Here is a 21799-nt window from a genome sequence, read left to right on the forward strand (position 1 = left end):
CCCCCCCCCCACACACACACAACATACACGTGCACAATATTGTGGTGTACGCCATGCACATGCACTGCAGTGCGTTGTTAGAATGCATTGCAGTGCATTATTATTTTTCTTTTTTTTTCTGTTGTAAAAAAACATTAACTGTGGCAGCGCATGGCAAAGCTTTTTGACACATTGCCGTGCGTTGTGATACCTTATGTTGCAATTAAATATACGCCTGTATCATTTTATAACAACACAAATACCAACACAGCGCAAAAACGATTTTTAACATAAATCGCTTATTTACAGTTCCGTCATTTTTTTTTATAATCCCCCTTTCTGCAGCCTTCATTGGTGTGGCAGTATTAGGGCCCTGGGACTTCTAGTTACGCCCCTGTTCATAGCTCTTGAATTTAGACAATATTTGCTTATCCTGGAGTTCAGCTTTAAGAAACAAGGTATTGTAAAGCATATCTGATAAGCAGGTTTAGTTATCTATGACAGCAAAAGTGTTGCAGTCCAAAAATACATTATTAAGTAAAGGGTGATTAAAGTAGTATTAAAGGAGAACTATGGGGTTAGGGCTTTTCCCCATAGTTCTCCTTAGGGTAACGGGAGGACACAAACTAGCGTCCTCCCGTCACCCTAAGCTCAGTATACCGTGAGCTACTGCTCGCGGTATACTGAGACGCCGCAGCTGAAGCGGATCCCAAAAATTATGTCTGGATCCGCCCAGCTGCGTGAGTGACAGCTGGCTCTGCCTATCTAGAGGCAGAGCCAGCTGTACCCTCCCCCGTCCGATCCGCCAGTCAGCACTGGAGGATCGGAGCGGGGAGGGGGCAATCCAGCCCCTCCCCTGTCACGGCAGAGAGCTGTTACAGGATCGAGAGGTGAGGGAACGCCGGTATGTGTTCGCTCACTTCTCGATCTACTGAGCCGACCTGTGACAGTCTCATTGTGAAAAGCACTCACCTCATAGTTGTCCTTTAAATGCTCAATTTTTTTTCTATAATCCAGATCAAACAAATATACATTGCCCAGCAAAGCATTGCTTTACTTTTTTACCCAAATACTTACAATCATCATGTTTCTGAACAGCTGCTTCCAAGTCTCTCAGCTCAGCTTCCCTGAACTTCCTGACCAGTACAAGATCACAAGGGACAGAGCAGACTCCAGCAACTGTTCATCAACTTGGAGAAGGGAGGAAGGAGGAGAAGGGGCCAGGGGGAAGGAAGTAACTTGCCTTGCTGTGCTTGTGAAGACACACACAGCTTACTAGCACACACAAGGGTGACTGCATAGCACTCTGCTTGAGAAAGGGGTCACCCTAAAACAGGAAGTCAGGGCCAGAGCTCAGGAGACCAGCTGACTCTGCAGGAAACTAAAACTTTTAAAAGGAGCAGCATTCATTGTAAGTGATTTCAAAAGCAATTGTAATACCGTACAATCCTTTTGACTTTAATATCACTTTAAGTCCTGTAGTGATGCCTTCCAGTTGAACTCACTGCAGTTTGATTGCATGGCCGCTGTATTTTGGCGACTTCTGCTGAAGCCCTTCAACATACACTGCAGTTAAATGACATAAGGAAAGGCCCCTTACATGTAGATAAGTAGAGCATGCAATTACCTGTTACTTTGGATGGAGGCAAATCATGGCCTGTTAGGCCAGGCGTGGAGCTCTGCTGACCCGTGTATGTGTCCATTGCTAACTTGTGCCGGAATGCCTCTTCCTTACGCCTGTTAGCGAACCAGTTATAAACTCTTACTTCTGTCACCAAGTTAGAGCCCAGTCCTTGCGCTTGTGATGGTGACACTCCCCTCTGTATGCATTCTGCCCTAGAATAGATAGAAGTATTGCAAATAAACACCAAAGCACAACACCAAATCTGTAAGATATATTCATTTGAAACAAAGAAAAGTATCTGTATTATTAGGCTCTGGTGGAAGCAGTCAGAAGCCACATACTACTTTCAGGGCAGTGAATAGATTTAGCTTCACTTTTGCAGAACTGGTATGTTGTATGAGTCAGAAACAGGCCGTTCCAGCAAAATCTAATTACCTGTGCAATTTATTTTATGACAGATTCTTTCAAAAACATTTTTTTTTATTGTTTCACTGCCCTACCTTGAAGTATGGAATCTGACATAAAAAGGGGGAAAGGTCAACTTATGCTTTAAGTCAATAGTTCTGAATTGATCAACAACTCTGCCATGTTATCATATGGGTTGTATATTGGCAAAATCAGTGTGAACTGAACTATGTAACATTCCTCATTATCTGTGAACACTTCAAATCATTGGGAGACCTCTTCCATGTGCTTAAAGGGGTTCTGAAGCCTCTGTTTTTTTTGTCTATATCTACTGCTAGCGAGCAGTAGATAAAGGCAAAAAGTTTATTTTTTTTAGAAACCCGCTTTAACAGCGGTTTAAACTTGCCTCGTTATCGCTGCACGCTCCCGCGCCGAGAATACGGAACTGTTCGTGCGGCCGCAAAGGATCTTGGGGCAGGCGTATGCGCAGTTCGGATTCTCGGTCGGGAGACGAGCAGAGACACAAGGTAAGTCTATGGACGCGTGCACCCGCATGCAGACACCGCTGGATGCCTGCAAGCAGAGAGGAGTCAGCGCTGGATCGGAGAGCCGCCGCACTGCTGGAGGGACAGATCAAAACATCAGGAAAGAAGAAGAAGATCGGATTAAGAGACATCATTTAAGGTAAGTGCTAACATTAACATGGGGAGGAGGGAAAACATTTTTTGACTTTAATGTCACTTTAAGATACCACTTTGTCACTTTATTACAAAATAAAATACTTGCACATACTTGCAGCAGCTTTCAGACCCCTTTCTCTCCAAGAATCCTGGGCTGTTCTGATCAGGCAAAACTCTGACACTTCTTGTAGTGTTGATGCTTGTTTCTCCCTGCTCCCTACATATTCCAATAGACTCAATGGCCAATAGGCACATTTCATCAATTATCCATATATAAGAACTGGGTGAGTGGGCCAAGCTGCTGGCTTTTAACCAAAACTGACTGCTTCAAAAAATCCCTTTTCCCAAAACTAAGATGACTTAAAGTAGTATCATAAGGAGCCAAAGGATTACAGAGAAATCCTGTAATAAGTAGAATATATGGCCTGCCATTGCTGACCTTCTTCTGCAAATACTTGTTATATTGTTGTTATGCTGACCCAGAAATTAGCAGACAGTAAAGTCAGGACTCTCAGGAGTTTTTATCTACTTGCTTGTACTGGGCCAAGGGTTTATAGTATTAAAGCTAGAGCAGGCCTCAAAATTTCCACTCGCCCCCTCGCAATTGGCGAGTGAAAATTGAGTGTGTCACACTGATCCTGCACTTTCAGTCACACTGACCCTGCACTTTGCGTCACACTGACTCTGCACTGTGCGTCACTCTGACCTCTGCGCTGTGCGTCACTCTGACCTCTGCGCTGTGCGTCACTCTGACCTCTGCGCTGTGCGTCACTCTGACCTCTGCGCTGTGCGTCACTCTGACCTCTGCGCTGTGCGTCACTCTGACCTCTGCGCTGTGCGTCACTCTGACCTCTGCGCTGTGCGTCACTCTGACCTCTGCGCTGTGCGTCACTCTGACCTCTGCGCTGTGCGTCACTCTGACCTCTGCGCTGTGCGTCACTCTGACCTCTGCGCTGTGCGTCACTCTGACCTCTGCGCTGTGCGTCACTCTGACCTCTGCCCTGTGTGTTACATTACTGACCTTTGCGCTGTGCGTTACATTACTGACCTGGCGGAGTTAAGTCCGGGGCAGGGTAGGGGTTAGGTGGGGCAACTGGTGGCGAGTAACTTTTAAGGCCTGGCTAGTAGCTCAGGACTTGAAATTTTGAGCCCTGGGCTAGAGGGTCAGTATGACATACGGGCGACTTGCTTTTTTAGAAGTAGATATCAGAAATGCCAAGCTTCATGTTTCTCTAATGACAGGTTTCCATTAGTAGCACCTCCTGAGCCCACTAAAGAGTCCCCATTTTAGGACCATAGTGAGTCTAAACATGCCCCCTGTCCGCTATGTGACATGCTTAGCGCCTAAGCATCCTGTTGCCAGACCAAAGCAATGGAAAAGGAATGGGCCTGGGCTTATGCAAATACCAAAAGATCTTCCCAAAGCTCCAGCAGTGCTTTGAAGAATACGACCGTACAAGTAAAAGTGAATCTAGGCACCTTATGGAGCTTTAGTTTTAGGTTACTAACTTGTAAAGAGCGGAAGGGAAGATTGCTTTAATTGGGATAGTATTGTATTTTTTTAAATTTAACCCTTTACCTATTACATTCCTCTACAAGTGCTTCGCGCTCCTCTTTGCTGGGATTTTTCTGTCGTTCATATGCCTGAAACAAGATGTGCTGTGAAGCTGGCCCCCACTTGAAGCGGTTCCTTCTGACTTTTTTGTTTGGTACTTCATCACACGAAATGTCATCGGTCATCAAAGTTTGTCCTGCATGGGTGAACTCTAAAAAGAAATGGATGTGATACATTGGATGCCATCATCCAATTCCACAAGGTGACTTTTATATTGTATTATGTGTGCCAGTGTTACAGGCACATAGATAAAGGTATACTCACGTCTTGCTATTTCTCGCTGTTTTGAGACATACCATGTGTACAGTGCTGCCCTTTTCTGCGTTTTCATGGGAGTACCCTTGTTGAGGTGTTGGGATAGATGAGACTGGTTAAGTCCTGTGGTGTCTACCACCTCCCGCTGTGGAATGTTGTGCTGTTGCAAGTAAGATTTCACTAGCTTGGCTACGTGCCATGAATCCTCCCTGCAAGGTGGAAAATCATACTGGTTAGTATGGAGAAAAAACTGTGAATTGACTAACACAGTCTATTTAAAGTGTGTACAGGAAGTTTTCTTTGTGCCCATGTTGCAGAAGTTGCATTCTACTTGGATGAACATAGTTTACTATACCCTCCTAGAATAGGATTGGAAGATAAAAAAATGAATGCTACATGTGGGCATTGACCAGAAGGCCATAAAATATGTTAGTGCCTTCTGTTCAGTGCTAGATATGCTTGTGCATACTGCCTATCACACCTTTTGCAAGATACAATAAATACTGCACCAAGAGAGTTGGTAAAATTGGTACTAATCAGGTACAAAGTATAGCGAATACACTCTTGTACATAAACCCTATGTTATTTTTATTTTTTTATTATCTGCAGATTACCACTACTTATACATTCAGATTACTATTACCATATACTGCAGATTACCATTATCATTTACAATCGGACTTTAATAAACTTTAGTGAGATTTGAAATGTAATTATTTTGTGCTAAAAGCCATAGTAAAGAAAACATGTAAAGAGAAAAATAGAGGAGACTTCTACTATTGCCCTTGCCTTTTTTAAATGTTAAATGCCTGATGCTAATTCAATGGCTTCAGTGCAATCAAAGACTTGGGATGAAAATTCAGAGCAGGAGTTGAAGACTTAAATCTTACTTGACTGTCTATATGACTGTTTCTGTTCAATGGCTTGGAAAGTGCAGAAATTAAAAGATTTGCATGACAGCCAGGTCAAGTAAATGGCATTTTCTGAATGAGGTAAACATTGGCCCAATACTTATTTCACTAGGTAAAGGTTCTTTAAACGCAGACCTTAGCCCTCTGTACATCTACACTTTTTTAACATCTTCATTTACCTACCCTGATATATAATCTTGTAGGAAAATCTTTTAATACTACCCTAACATCTGCTTCAGGTTCCCTGCAACTGAGGATCAGGCTCTAGTGTCAGCTATGGGATGGTCATATGTATGCTGTCTTTAACCAAAAAAACTGTGTTGATGCAGAGTTACTGATTGCCACACTCTGCTTAACCAGTCAATCTTTGGCTCTGCTTGAACACAGTGATTGGATTAGGACAGTGGATCCTTCCAGCTGCAAACAGGTCCCAAAACCTGCACGCAAAGCAAACCAGGTGTGGTTGTTAGGGAGGTATAAGAAGAGTATTTAGAGCCAGATAACACATTAGAATAGAGAGAGAGGTTAAAAAAACAGAATGGTATAAGAGTACAAGTCCACCTGAAAGGGAACTAGCAAACGTGTACCTGTTTGCATTCACTGTCATGGCCCCTTCTCTGGTCGAGTAGGGGAGCATCAGATAGCAATACGTTAGTGTGCATACAGTGGAGACAGGTGGAGTATATAACATCAAACTGTATAGCGTCACGTATAGAATGCACATTGTACAGGGATATGGGAGAGGTGCAGCATGTGGAACTGTATGGTAAACAGAATATACAGGTCAGTGTATGACAGTTTACTGGCACAAAAATCTACCTAACTGTGGCAATTAAGTATTTACCTAAGGCCTCGTTCACACCAGACACAGTGTGTTCCGGCACGATTCTGGCCAGAAGGCACTGCATCGCCGGCTCACTATGCTGTGCTCAAATGCTGTAAGTTCTGGGCCATGTCTGGTGTGAACAAGGCCTAACTAATAGCCTTTTCTCATGAGACAAGGAAACAGGTGCATCTGCTAAGGTCTGGTGAGTGTCTTGCAGAGAGTGAGGAGGCATTTGTGTTTGGGGGGTTATGGGGGATGAGGAAGGGGGGAATTTTCCTTCAGGGATAAAGCAGTTTTTTGGGGGGACGTTTGTACTAAGGGGCGTGATTTTACTTGTGGGAAGGTTGAATTGATGCTGGGGAAGTAATCTGAAATACTGCACTCTGTAAGTAGGGTTGTATGTTACATACACCTCTACTCTGGGAGTAGAGTAGTTAGGAGTATGCAACACACAGCACAGTATACAGAGTGCAGTGGTTCCTTTTAAGGAATAAGAGTAATTCATAGAACTGACTGTTTTATAGCAGAATATCAAGCTGGACATATACTTAGCCACTAACTTTTACTACCGTACTACACAGAATCCCTGTAAGCTAATAAACTAACAGGAAATCTGAGGTACCTACATTATTATTCTTTAATCAGTTACCTGCAGATGAATGACAATGTAGAGCAGCCTTGAATGGCAAATAGCATTGACAAGGAAACCATAATGACTGCCATCTGGTTGATATTGCTAAAGCTGAGTATACATGGTAAGAATTTCAGTGGAGAGAATTTGTATTCAAAACATTCATTCCATTTAGTAAAAGTTAATGGGGTAAAATCGACAACTGATTTCAACTGTAATGATGAATTTTTGTTGAACAAACTAAATTCTAACAGTGAATATGGTTTTCCTTCAAGAAAATGTTAAAATCAAATGAAATTTCGAATTACATTCTTCAAGTTTCTAAGGGCATTATAAAATGTTCTGATGAAATTCTTCATATGAAAATCTACCAGTGTACCCAGCTACAGTTTTACTGCATACATGTTTGCATGAATGGATTATTGATAGTATGTGGACACTCACTTTTAGCCATTTGCATTGTTGAGTCTGCTACTATAATTTTAATGTTATGTTAGTAATTTCATGTTAAACATAAGAGAAAGCTGTGGCTTTTACATTCATCCCGTGCTGTATGTTTTAACATTTAATGCAACCATATTTGCACTGTTAGTCATTGGCTTTGTTGTACTGCAGCTGACACATTGCTACGTACAGTATTTCAAGAGTTACAATGCATGGCTATATTTGCAAGGAAACCATAAATTAAGGAGAATAAGTTGGTGTGGACATTGGATTTAGAAAAAAATGAACTGACAGCTTGTGTCTAACCTTGACCTTGAGGTGACACAAAGGCACAATGCTAATTGTATTTCAGACAGACAGAAAGCAAATAAGATTTTAGCTGGTCTCACCCCAAGACAGAGACAAAAAACTACCTATCTCACTTTGCATGACACTGGAATTTAAAACAGAAGACAGCCAAATATCTAGCAGGTGCAAGTCAACACCACTTTTATTGATCTGCAGAAGCACTTTGGAGAGGTCACTTATTTTCATAAAAATATACAACAAATTTATGGGGCAAAGGTTTCCTTTTATAGAGTTGCAGACTATGCTTGTTCTCATAAAGTGGATAATAAAGATGAAACTCCACTTGAAAAACCTGAAATGTATTTTTTTTTAAATGTGAAAATCCTATGGGGGGGAGAAATGTTCCTTTTGCTTGCTATGCTGTTGAAAATGTTGTAGCCCAATACTTGAGATCTGCAAAAATCTCTTTCTTTTTTCCTGTACACACACAATCTACTTTTGATCTGGGATGTATCTGCAAATTGCAGAATTTCTGTCTGAAAATCAATTGTACCATTCCCCATGTTATGGGGGGCACGCCATCTGCTGCCATATTACTAGAGACTGCTCCATGGTACATATGATTGTTACAGTAAATAAATCTACGTTTATTGGAATACCCAATCATATGCAACGGAAATAATAAAAACTGGATTTTTGCTTGATTGAAGGGAACATATCTTCATTTTGTTTACTAAGCTCAGTGAACTTTGCATAAAAAAATACCCTTTGCATAGGGACGAGTTGCTATCTCTTTAATAAATCCACCCTAGCATATCAAACTCAATTAGGGATCTCTACTTTTAGGTTATGGTTTATTCAATGTGACTTAGGCCCAGTTGTCCAATGAAAAACATTTTTTTATTTTTTTTAGGGATATGTTTATAATGTATGTGGCAAATATTATTTATTCATTTTGCATTCTAATAATAGTATTATATATTGTTTGCACAAAAAAAAGGGAGTGGGGTATGTACACATGAGGTTTAACACATTTATTTTACCATTCCCTATGCATTACACAAAAACATTGTAATTATCTGATTTCTATTGTTTTTTTGTTAAGGGATACATTTATTAAATTGTGTATTTCCATAATGCACAGTTTGTAGAAATACACACCTGTATACACACTGCAGACCCTCCCCCAACACTAAATGGTGATTCACTCGGCTACTGATACCAGCTTATCTGAGCACAAAGTCCAATCTGCAAGCAAACAGTAACGGCTGTGTACCAGGGACAGGAATATATGCACAGAACAAGGGGCCACCTGTGATCATTGGGGTCCTTTTGCAAAAAAAGAACAATATGTCCAGTGTTAATTAAGATTAATGATCCACTTAGCCTTCAAGTATAGAGATTCCCTAACTCATTACTGCACATGGACAGGCCTCTGTATTAAAACATTGGCTCTTCGGTCATATAAAAGGGTTAATTAGGTGCCTGTTGTTAAAGATTTACTACAGTTCATACTCAGGTATACAATCCTGATACAGCGTCCTGGGTGGGTCACACCAACCACCCATGGTAATTCTCACATTTTTACATCTCCTAATTCACATCTCCCTCTGGGCACAGGTGATGCCCCTCAACCCCTTACTTCCATCCTTAGAGGTCATTTCTAAGGGCGTTTTCACCTCCCTTTTGTTCCGTGAACAATAAGTAACCCAGTTAGTTAGTTATCAACTCAGAGGAAACAAGAGTCTGGTTGATAATTTATAGCGCCTTAACCAATTTAAATGGAAAGTTCATATGAAGAGATTTCTATCTCGGTAGACCCAAAACGGACAGACACCATCTCTTAGTACAGTCTGTTCCTGTTGGCTCTGTGGAGCTGAGCTGCAACATTTTTCTGCTTTACAAGACAGAGAGGGGACCACAAATGGAATGATACTAGGAGTGCAGGCTTGACTTGGAGAGAGGTAAGAGCGGGCATTTGACAAGGCTTTGCTTGAGCTCCAAAATATGGGGAATTTAGTTAAGAATCAATAAAGATCTTCTGCCAGCTGTGACGTTGCTAAAGCTACCAGCTAGCAAATTAGGTGACTGATTTATTTAAATGTTTCTGCCCAGCTCAACATTTTTTTCTCATACAAGCAGTCAAGCAGAACATTTTTATTCTGCCGTCTGTTGCAGCACTATCACAGTAATCTGAGTCCAAAGTAGCAGTAGAGTAGTTAATCATCACAAAAGGTAGAGGCCATTTGGTTTATAAATGCACAAATTATGGAGGGCCTGGATAATTAGTAACCAGCTCAGGCCCCCTGAGACCCAGCGATTAGGAGGACCCACAGTACCCTGAGGAGATTCAGAACAGGACCCACAACACCATAAGGAGAGAGGGAGATTTTGACCTAAGCTATGGGGAACAAGATCAGAGTAACTAGGAATGAAAGAGTATAACATTATACTAAGTTAGAGGAGGATACCCAATGTGAAGAGTACATCTCATTTGAACCTGATGGAACAACTTTACCAAAGAGAAGAACATTTGGGAACAAAGCCATTTGGACAGTTTATATCTAACACCATGGAGAAATCGTAATGATCATTTCCATATGGACAGCCAGAGCTACACAACTACGTCACAGGGATTGTAACAAGACCTTAAAGCCAAACAGAAAGACGGGTGTCCACAAACAAGATAGAATGATGTTTTTTGCTTCAATACATGTCTTCTTAAAGACAGCAATTGACTGGTGGATCTATTGCATGCATTGTTTGCTCTTTTGTCTTTAATTAATTGTATTTAGATAAACCATATTGTATTTGTTAGTGATCACATACCCATTGCTATAATTGTCATACTTGGCACCCCAAACGTTATGTATGTGTAGGGGTAACATAATTCAGTCTGGATATGTGTGATTTAATAAGAGGAACAAAGAATATTAGTAGGACAAGGAAAGTCAAACTGGGAAAAGAGTGTACAGGTACGTAAAAAAAGCAAATGTGAGTGTAGAGTAAATCAGAAAGTTATTTAAAGAGTATTATGGAAAGAACAGTGCACAGGGTTCTTACTGCAGCAGTCGTTCCACCACAGCCTTCTGATGGGCAGCCTCCTCCGGGCTGAGTCTCTCCAAATCCTTTAAAATCGGTGGTGTAAAGTCCCCACCATCTTCAGAACTGTCATCTTCCGTTACATGATGTTCCGTAAGGCCATTAGGTAGCTGCACACAATGATCCCCATCTTCCAGGCTACTCATGTCATCCAGGGGATCCCTGGGATACTGGTAACCATCACCATCACTCAAGGCTTTGGTAAGAGTCTCTTTAGTGACACCTGACTCCAGCAATGCCCTTAGCAGTTCCTGCTGCAAGTAGCTAAGTTCAGACGCCATCCTCGCTGTTACCTGCTACCAGTTCACCATCCTGCGGTTAGAATAGGGATCAGCAGGCGGGAGCCCATGCTCTACCCACCTTCTGTCTCCTCCTCCCCCCCAAAAATACTTGCTGTGCGGCCACAACCTGTACGTAGTCACCCCCCGGACAGTCTTCAGTGAAACATAGCAGATAAGGGACCCTTGTCTCTCTCTGTTTACATCAGAGCAGAGTAAATCCTCCAAGGTTCATATTTATCCCTGTGCTTCACAAGTTACTGAACTTTGGACCCCCAACTCTGCACAAAGTGCATGTGTGAGAGGGGAGGGAGAGTAAGGGAAGAGCTAGTAAGAGGAAATAAAGAAATGAGAGCTAGAAAGGAAAGAATAGAGACAAAACAGCACAGAGATTTGACAGAACACATATTTCAGAATAGACAACGCAAAAGAGAATACATGATAGTAAGTACACAGCAGGTGTGGGAGTGTCTAAGGAGCATAGTTACATGTTCACATTACCTGAACAGAAAGATGGCAAAAGCCTATACAGTAGCACGGTATCAACATCGATTTAAAATAAATGTCAGTTAAAAATGATCTTTCTGTGATGCAGCCATATAGTCAGGTAGATTAAAAATGCCTAAGCTAGCCTTTATGTTGGTGTTATCTAATGAGATGGTCAATCATTAATTTTTTCTACAGTTTTAGTAATTAAATATGTAATTCTCAGATATTTAATTCTGTTAAAATGTCTTACTTTTGCCAAGTGGAGAGAGTCAGTGCTTAAAGCATTAAGATTTGATCAAATTCAATGCTCAAATACTACACGTATTTTAATAAAGTGAATTTCTAGCAAATTGACAAGTGCTCAATCATTTATTCAAAACAACTGCCAAAGAGCGGTGAGTTCTAAAAATTGAAAATTAAATTACTCACTAAACTAAAAATTAAAAATATTGTTATCAATAAAACGATTATTTTCCTTACTTGCAATTTAACTTTGTGAATGCCCGTCAATTGCATTAAATAAACACACCTGCTTGCGAGGTGACAGTTTTAGCAGTACAGGTATCAGCGAATCTGTTGCTAATGTTAATATTGTTTCATATAAATAGCTTTTATTCATAAAACATGATAGTACTTATGATAAACTGCAGAAAGCGCTTGCCATAACCATCTAGAATGCATTATCAGCAGCGTAAGGGTTAATATTGGAGGCTGAGGTGTCTCACTGTGAGGCAGTTCCTGTTTACTGTTTCCAGCTCTGCTTTAGAACGTTTAGAACGTACCAAGAAGGTCAATGGCACTATAAATGTTCGCTGCGTACCTGTGACAACTGCAATTCCAAGCCCAAGTGCCCCAACATTTATAACCTGTATTGTTCTTCCTCTCACTTTTCTTGTACTTGTTCTCTGTGTTGTAAACTCTAGCTCATACTCTCATTTTAAAATAGAGCATTTAAATCATTACTGTCGTGTAAAGCAAAGAAGAATTATACGCAATTTTTTACTTTTTGTTAATTCACAAGAAGCCGTGGCTAATCAGTGATTTTCACAACTGGTATGATTGGTTTTGCACTTTTCATTTTTTAACTATACAAACATAATAGTTATTTGTATTATCTTTTCTAGCCTGTGAAAAGAGAGAATTGCCAAGAATTTTAATATTACCAATGTCAGCTTTTATATTTACATTTTTCAACTTAAGGCCCCTTTCACACGGACGGTCCGATCAGATCACCCTGTCAGTTTTTAAGGCAGATCTGATCGGAAACCCAATGTAACTCTTTGGGCAAGAACTCTGTTCTTTTTTCTGAAGTTGGGGGAAATCAGATGTAAACAGATCCATGGCCGCTTACATCTAATTATGGAGGAAAGATGGAGGAAAAAACTGAATGGACACAGATGTTACGTGAGTGACATCTGCTCCGATCAACCTTGCTGAATATAACGGACGCCGCCCATGTGAAAGCAGCCTAAAGTGTATGTAATCCCAGAATCAGTTTTCAGTATGTTAGAGATCATACATTAATATAAACAGGGGGGGGGATTTATCTAAACTGGAGTACACAAAATCTGAAGCAGTTGCCCAGAATAACCATGGCAACCAATCAGCTTCTCTCTTCAATTTATACAGTTAGGTTTTGTAAATGAAAGAGAGAAGCTGATTGGTTGCCATGCACAGCTGCTTCAGATTCTGTTTGCTCAAGTTTTGATAAATTGCCAACAGCTGCTTCAGATTCTGTTTGCTCAAGTTTTGATAAATTCCCATCACTGTTTCCTTAAAGTGGTGAACTCTAATTTTGAAATTGCTGACAGGCAGGCTTTTTTTTATGGCAGAAGAGACTATGTAAAGCTAGGTACACACTGGCAGATTTTCGTACGAACGTTCACATGAAAAATATCATCAGAATACTCGATAATGCCATAAGAGGTTTAATAAATTCCGTTTCGTTTTATTTTAACATTCAGTTTTATTAAATGAATGGAGTTTCCTGAACAAAAACCACATTCACTGTTAGCAATTAAGGAAAAAATAGGGCTGGTAATGATTAACATTTTCGTGTTCGATTAATCGAATTTTTTTTAAACGATTAATTGATTAATTTCGATTAATTATAACGCACATACAGATCCAACTACATTGGCCTATACACATACAGCACAGCAATGAAGTAATAAAATGAACTAGGATCACACTAATCCAGCACGTTATTAATCTCACGTGCCCCACTCAATATGGCCACCGCTTGAGTGGGGCAACTCAGAATAGGGAAGGGGGAGGAGTCCGGTGACGTCGATGTCCGTGGCGGCTACCGAAGGGAAGGGGGAGGAGTCTGGTGATGTTGATGTTCGTGACGTCACCGGACTCCTCCTCCCTTCGTTAGCCGACGGAGCCACTTGGACCGGTGAGTTTGACCAAGAAACATTCTGCACGAGAGCCAGCCAAGGCATTGGCCTATACACATACAGCACAGCAAGGAAGTAATAAAATGAACTAGGATCACACTAATCCAGCACGTTATTATTCTGAGTGGCCATATTGAGTGGGGCACGTGAGATTAATAACGTGCTGGATTAGTGTGATCCTAGTTCATTTTATTACTTCATTGCTGTGCTGTATGTGTATAGGCCAATGTAGTTGGATCTGTACGTGGCATTATCGAGTATTCTGATGATATTTTTCATGTGAACGTTCGTACGAAAATCTGCCAGTGTGTACCTAGCTTTACATAGTCTCTTCTGCCATAAAAAAAAGCCTGCCTGTCAGCAATTTCAAAATTAGAGTTCACCACTTTAAGGAAACAGTGATGGGAATTTATCAAAACTTGAGCAAACAGAATCTGAAGCAGCTGTTGGCAATTTATCAAAACTTGAGCAAACAGAATCTGAAGCAGCTGTGCATGGCAACCAATCAGCTTCTCTCTTTCATTTACAAAACCTAACTGTATAAATTGAAGAGAGAAGCTGATTGGTTGCCATGGTTATTCTGGGCAACTGCTTCAGATTTTGTGTACTCCAGTTTAGATAAATCCCCCCCCTGTTTATATTAATGTATGATCTCTAACATACTGAAAACTGATTCTGGGATTACATACACTTTAGGCTGCTTTCACATGGGCGGCGTCCGTTATATTCAGCAAGGTTGATCGGAGCAGATGTCACTCACGTAACATCTGTGTCCTTTAAGTTTTTTCCTCCATCTTGCAATGTTGGAAAAAAAAAACTGTGTGGACCCATGTTAGGTCTATGGGGAGTAGGATGTAAGTAGACATGTGTCTGTTTACATCTGATTACCTCCAACCCGTCACAATCAGGTTAGCGCAAAACGGAACTCTGTTCCTATTTTTGTTTCTGGAGTTTGGGGTAATTAGATGTAAGCAGCCATGGATCTGTTTACATCTGATTTCCCCCAACTCCAGAAAAAAGAACAGAGTTCTTGCCCAAAGAGTTACATTGGGTTTCCGATCAGATCTGCCTTAAAAACTGACAGGGTGATCTGATCGGACCGTCCGTGTGAAATGTAAATGGAAAAGCTGACATTGGTAATATTAAAAATCTTGGCAATTCTCTCTTTATGTTGCCATTCAAGCACCCCTCCGTTCACAATGCACATGACTGCGCCACAACACGCGGTATTGCATGGTACCTGTTACCATATAAAGTTTTGTTTGTGTAATATCTTCATTAAATATTTTTGTATATGGGAATATCTATCTGCATGTTATAAAACTCAGTTTCTCAATTGTGTTACTGTGAGTCTTTCTACTTTAGAGGCCTGGCTATTGTTTTGTTTGCTTATCACATCTCACATGAGGGGTAAACAGCAACTTCATTTAAATCCTCCTATCAGGTTGCGCCCAATGAACATTTGGTAGCCACTGTACAGGAAGGAGGACACATAAGTTATTGTTACCAAGCCATGTGCTCAGGGCTGGATTTGCCACAAGGGGCTGGCAGGGGTGTGGCACTTCCTGATGCCCGGGACATGCAGTTACGGGCAGCGGGTGGTAAGTTGTTTTCTACATTTAGCCCTGCTTTGGGCAAGCAGGGCTAAATGTAGATCGGTGAAGCCGCTTGTTTGATTACAAGTGATCTCGGCGCCTACCTCTCTCCTCGCTGGCTCCGTCCTCCCGGCTCTGTCCTCCCCCGCCGCCGAGTAACCCTCTTCACCGGCAGGAGATCCTCTCTCACGATGTAGAATGGGGAGCAGAGTGGAGAACGTTCGTTCTCCGCTCTGCTTGTTGTATATAGTGAGTGGAGAGCTGCACTCGCAGTACTGTGCTAGATCTCCTCCTGTATTCTGTATTGGAGTGACAGGTTCAATAAAGGGAACCTGTCACCACCGAATGCTATCATAAGCCCTCAGGGGCAGGGCCCTCCTTACTATCTTGTCTTGAATTGTATTGTGATTGTAATGTTTTAGGGAATCTTCCCCACAACCCTGGTACAGTGGTTTTGGGGGACTGTGGACCGGGGGGCTTATAGGAATCTGGGTGCACCCAGATGCTGCCCCCCCTTGTGAATGAGTAAGGGGTAGTTGTTACCCCTACCCATTTACCAAATACAGTAAAATTGTAAATAAACAGAACACTGTAAAAAAAATCCTTTATTTGACATAAAAACACAACACAGGTTTTTGTCTTTTATTAAAAAAAATAAAAAAAATGTCCATCAATGTAATCCACAGGTCAATCGCGTCACCCAATGATGTAGCTCTATATCAATCACAATGGATGACGGCCACCGACTCACTGAAAAAAAAATGCCTAACAGCTGCCGACACAGCCAGTCCTGACCAACGCTCACTGCAAAATGACAGCTCTGACCCGAATGTCAACAAAGGACTCCCAGGATATAGCAGGCAATAGCCCGCTATATACTGAGTTTGGGGTCACCGGAGGACATTATTATATGTCCTCCTTGGACCCTGAAGAGAACTATGGCCAAAAAAGGTTGGCCCATAGTTCTCTTTTACAGTTCTTGAATGCATTTTTAAGGTCTAACTCCTGAGTTTAGTGTCACTTTAAATCTCTCAGTAGCTGAGAGATTTAAGGGGTGAGTTCACCTTTTTAACAAAAATGAAAAGGTAAACTACCTCACAAAACCCTCTCCTTTTGGACATTTGGACAGAGTGGGGTAGGAAAAAAACTCTTGCTGGGTTTTTATTTCAGTCTATGACCCCATTGGGGAGATTCTCCTGGTTTCCTATTCCTTACATCTGTGGAGACATGCCCCTTACATTAGTATTCAGTGGAAAGGATGAACTGGTGGTCATTGAAGTGCCTTCTTGAATTGGTGGTCAACATAATGGCCCCTGAGACTGGTAGGAAGAATGCATACAGATACAAATATCATTGGTGTCAGTGGTTATGTACCTCACAGGAAGAGAAGTTGTGGTGTCAGTGGCTTTACCAAGTGATATTGGTGCCAGGTCTGGGAGATGGGTGTGAGATTAAAATCACCTAATAGTGCTGGCATATAACAGTCAATGCAACTCCTTACCGTCTATAACCACCTCCGCACTCTTGGAACGCCTCTGCATGTGTGTATTTATTATCTATTTCATTATTTATTACAGGTATTTATATAGCACAGACAATTTACGAAGCACTGCACATTCACACCAGTCCCCGCCCTCAAGGGGGCTTACATTATAAGGTCCCTATCTCACACACACATACAGGGCCAATTAACAGATAGTGATAAAACAGAAACTCTTCTGCACATTGCTGTTTAATGAGAGTTTCCTTGCTAACCACCAAGGTGATCTTAGTTGGCAGGGCATAGAGATGAAGTCAGGTTACATTAGCCCAAAGTAACAAAGTATAACTCAATAATAGAGAGGCACATTAGAAACTTTTCTGACCAATAAAGGTAATGGTAGATGTCTAGTGGTGTCTGCTCTTAAGAAGGTCAACTTTCCATTTCTTCCTACCCATAGCTACACCCCTATGTCCAATCTTTCTCTCTTTACTTTATTTTGTGCATATTTCACCCTTCAATAGTTTACTAATCCTTATTTTATTTTTCACCTTAAAGGTTTAAGTTGGAAAATCTCCACGTACCACTACAGATCTACAATCAATCAAGCGGATGAATAAAATGCTTCTTCATCAGCACCCTGAAAATAAAGTTACACTGTGGGGTTGATGTACTAAAGAAGTACAGCATATTCACTTTGTTGAGTTAATTTTTACTGTGGAAAGTGAATTTTCATCTAGGTTAGTGAGTTAGGTGAGGCTAAAGCTGGCCATACACTTATTGAATTTCAGAATTTAAGCAGTGTATGGCCCTGCCAGCACTCCTACATTCGACCAAGGTCAATTTTTCAATCAACTTTTGTCAAAGATACCAGTCCGCAAATTTTCGTCCAAATCGATGTAGGCACTGTTCGGGTATTCTGCAGCCACTGAAGCAGCAGCTGATGAATACAATAGTCTGGCAGGGTAGATTCCTCCATGGATGCTGTTTAGCCCTCGTTCACACCTAGGCGTATTGCATATGCGCGTCCGTCGCGTGTTTCCGAAGGCTACTTGGCTGTATCCCAATGGAAACGCCCTACAAAACGGCCCAAAGTAGTACCTGGACCTTTTCAGGTGTGGGCCGTTTTGTAGGGCGTTAGGGAAGGGCGGAAATACGGCAAGGTGGGAACGAGACCATTGACTACAATGCAATTTATTTTTTTGACCGTTTTGTAGAGCGTTCGTCGAGCGTAGAACGCGCTACAAAACGGTCAGGTGTGAACGAGGGCTAAGCATGGATTGTTGAATTGAGCCAGGCTAAACGAGAGAAGAACACACAGTGTATTGCTGGCATAGAATACCCATCACGTGCAAGTAAAAATTGTGTATGCATATGATTGGAGTCAGCACACTTTTGCCTCATTCACTAAAGTAATTGAAAATTCCCTTTGCAAAGTGAACACGGTCTAATCCTTTTGTACAGAATTTCTCACCCTTTTTTCAGTCATGACACTTTTTAAATGTATGCAAAATCACGTGGCACCCCATTCTAAAATGTAAAAAATCGAAATGTGGCCCCTCCAAAATTCATACCAGACCCTTATCCAAGAAAGGGGTCTGGTATGGATTTTAAGGGGAGGAGGCATGCAAAAACACAAAAAATGGGGTCCCCCTTCAAATCAGAGCCCCCCTTTCATATCAGAATCCACCCTTTCACATAAGAGTCCCCGTTTACATGAGGAACCCCCTCTTTTCACATCCGAGTCCCCCTTCCCACACTAGGAAGCCCCCTTCACATCAGATTCCTCTCATTTTTCATCAGAAAGCCCCTTCAGCTCACACACCCCCTTAGCATCCAAAAACCCCTCCTTCATATCAAGAGCCCTCTCTACATCAGGAGCCCTCTTCACATCAGGAGCCCTCTTCTCATCAGAAGCCCCTCTTCACATTACGAGCCCTCCCTTTACATCAGAGCTCTCCTTTCATATCAGTGTTCCTCCTTCACATCAGAAACCTGTCTGCACCATGGAAAGGCAGGACGCTGTGCAAAAATTTTGAGGCACCTTTGAGGAATTCAGAATGCACCCAAGGATGCCATGGTACCCTGGTTGCGAAAGACTGCTTTAGTATATTAACCCCACTGTCAATTTACAACCCAATCCCCATTGTGTTTTTCTATGGTAATACATTTTACATATGTAAAATGTAATGTCAGATGTCAGTAAATATGTTACTGTTTTCTATATGCCCACTGGTTTTGTTAAATAAAAAAAATGTAAAAAAGTACAGATTCCCATTTCACCATTTTTCTCTTTTTAGGGAAAGTAAAATCTCCAGGAAACAACGGGTAAACCTGATATACAAGTTGTAGTGTTAAAAAAAAAAAAGCTACTCATACCATTTACAAACGTGTCATATAAATGACAATTTATGAATGTTTATGCTTTTATGACTAGGAATTGAGCACTATAAAAAAAAAATGACTCCTCATAACAGCACACTTATCTCAAGAAGAAAAACCTGAATGTTCTTTTGCATGAAGACTACAAGGCAACAATTTGGTTCAAACATTTTTTCCATGGATTGGTTTGTGGACCTACACGGAAAACGATATTCCCATTTGTGAAGGATTCTTTTTATTTTATTACCTCAAAACAGGCTAAATATTTACTCGGCCACATCAGCACTGCATGCACCTCTGCACAAGCCACCCTGAATGTGATTAGTTTGTCCTCATCGTCTGTTAATGATTTTAAGAAAGCTTTCTTTTAAGTCTCATCTCTACTTGCTGTGTCACTAAGTTCAACAATGAAGAAAAGCAAGCGAGCAGGCTGGGGTGACAACGCTGCTTCTCCATAGATACAGTGCAATGAGTGAGCATTGTCAACCTAGGTCAGGAAGTGTGTTACTTGCAGGATCACCAGGTAAAAATAAAGGGGGAAAAACCTGAAAGATAAAAACTAATGCAGTCACCATACCTAAGGACTAGTACGTTGCAATACGTTATATCTTTGTTCTTGGGGTTAGATACACTTTAACAGAAAGTAGATTTCTCTCACTACATTTTAGCTTCAGATTTGAGCTGACCAAGAAAATATTACTTACTCCTAGCATGGGCCAATCTGTTAGCATAAACGTTCTACAACAAACATCAATGGTGGCAGATCATTCTGACTGTGTGCCTGGCCACAGACACGAGATGCTTTTGGCTAGATCTTAGTGTTTTGGTAAAAATCTCATACCTGACATGTCATGACACTAGTAACTTGTTGGCTGTTTTCATGAGCAAAGATGGAACAGGCTATATCAGAATACTATTCTTCTTTCTTAAAGAAGTCATACCAGGAGCTGTCTGCTCACTTTTTTTGTCCTCCTTTCACTATAAGCATTAACCTGAACGGTTGGCCATGCAGAATATTCTTGTTTTTGTACAAGTCGACTAAAAGACATGCCTTAGCCAGGGTTGAACTGCCGTCTTTTGTTGACCAGCTTAAACTATTCAAGTCTGTCAGCCATCTTTAATAGATTTAAATGGGATAAGGCTGGCAGTAAGGCTGGCAGCTTCTTGGCTGCCAGCTCTGTTCGGCCAACAATTTACCAACATGCTGATTGAGTACACTAAAAAATGTGTTGTGGTGTGTTGGTATCCTGGGAAACAAAAGCAACACAGAGCGCCTCCATAGTGTAAAACTTTTATTTGATGAGTACAACACGCAAGTGAAAATGTACTTACACGAAAGCCAATGATCATAAGCGTAAAAGGAAACGATAAAATATAAAATCTCCAGCAGGGGAAGTCTGAGGGGATCTCCAAATCAGCGTCCTCTGCTCCCGTATGTTTTTTAAAAAGGTCTACGCGTTTCAGGGGCACGCCCCCTTCATCAGAACCTGAGGTAACTTTCCTAAGTCCTGTTCTTCTATTTATTTGGGAGACGACCAATCATAAAGGTTTAGTCTTTAACACAGGTGTTTCAGCCAATCTCCAGTAATTGAGATTTTTGCTGACTTCCGTCTGACAAGCAGACAGCTGGTGTTGGTAAAGACTAATTTTTAACCTTTTCAGTTGGAAACATTACTATTTCTTGATGTATAAAAAATATATATATATCCCAACCGGATAATAGGTGTTTATATAATCAAGGGACTATTTTAATGAAGAGATTTCGAAGGAAACAAAAAAAGGGGAAGAAAAGAAAAGAATACAGAGCTTATTGGATGTCGGGGAAAACGAACTACAAAAAACCTAAAGCCGCTCTAGCGTTCACAGCCTGTCATCTAAACCCGCTGGATACTTTGTATTTCATGCATTCGGGGTTTCTTTTAGACTTAATTGTGACAATACAATCAATTAAAAATTAAAATCAGTAAAAATTCAGTCAAGAAATATCCTCCGCAACATATAGTCCCATTGCGATATTTACTAGGAGACCACAGGGAGTATTGTCGATACCTCTAAAATTAATGATGCCTCTAAAGTTAATAAATATGACAATATATTTCAAATATTGATGGATGCAACAAACAAAAGCTTTTTTCAGTGTTGGTATCCTATTTTCTTCTCCTCAGTATACACTCAGGAGGGAAACGGGTTTGACATAGGCATCAAGAAGGAAATATTTTGCAGGGATAAGTCTATAATTTTGCCACTCTACACATCACTGGTTCGGCCTCACCTGGAGTATGCGGTGCAGTTTTGGGCACCGGTACACAGAAGGGGATGTCCTTGAACTGGAGAAAGTCCAGCGAAGGGCGACCAAACTCATCAAAGGGATGGAGGACAAGAGCTATGAGACACGGTTACTACATTTAAATAT

The 21799-nt window shown here is 41.1% G+C and overlaps 1 protein-coding gene across 1 annotated transcript in view; it reads right to left on the reverse strand.

Moving 5' to 3' along the window:
- HNF1A (HNF1 homeobox A) overlaps positions 1–11596 on the reverse strand; it is a 24249-nt gene extending 12653 nt beyond the window's left edge. The window contains exons 1-4 of the mRNA XM_018557438.1: positions 10722–11596; positions 4568–4767; positions 4268–4454; positions 1607–1815 (exon numbers count right to left, since the gene is read on the reverse strand). Of these exons, the coding sequence (XP_018412940.1) occupies positions 1607–1815; positions 4268–4454; positions 4568–4767; positions 10722–11041 (916 nt within the window). The 5' untranslated portion in view covers positions 11042–11596. The remainder of the gene's footprint in view (positions 1–1606; positions 1816–4267; positions 4455–4567; positions 4768–10721) is intronic.
- Positions 11597–21799: the final 10203 nt, after the last annotated feature.

Source organism: Nanorana parkeri, unplaced genomic scaffold (assembly GCF_000935625.1).
Source record: "Nanorana parkeri isolate BGI_ZX_2015 unplaced genomic scaffold, ASM93562v1 scaffold282, whole genome shotgun sequence".
In the NCBI taxonomy this organism is placed as follows: domain Eukaryota; kingdom Metazoa; phylum Chordata; class Amphibia; order Anura; family Dicroglossidae; genus Nanorana; species Nanorana parkeri.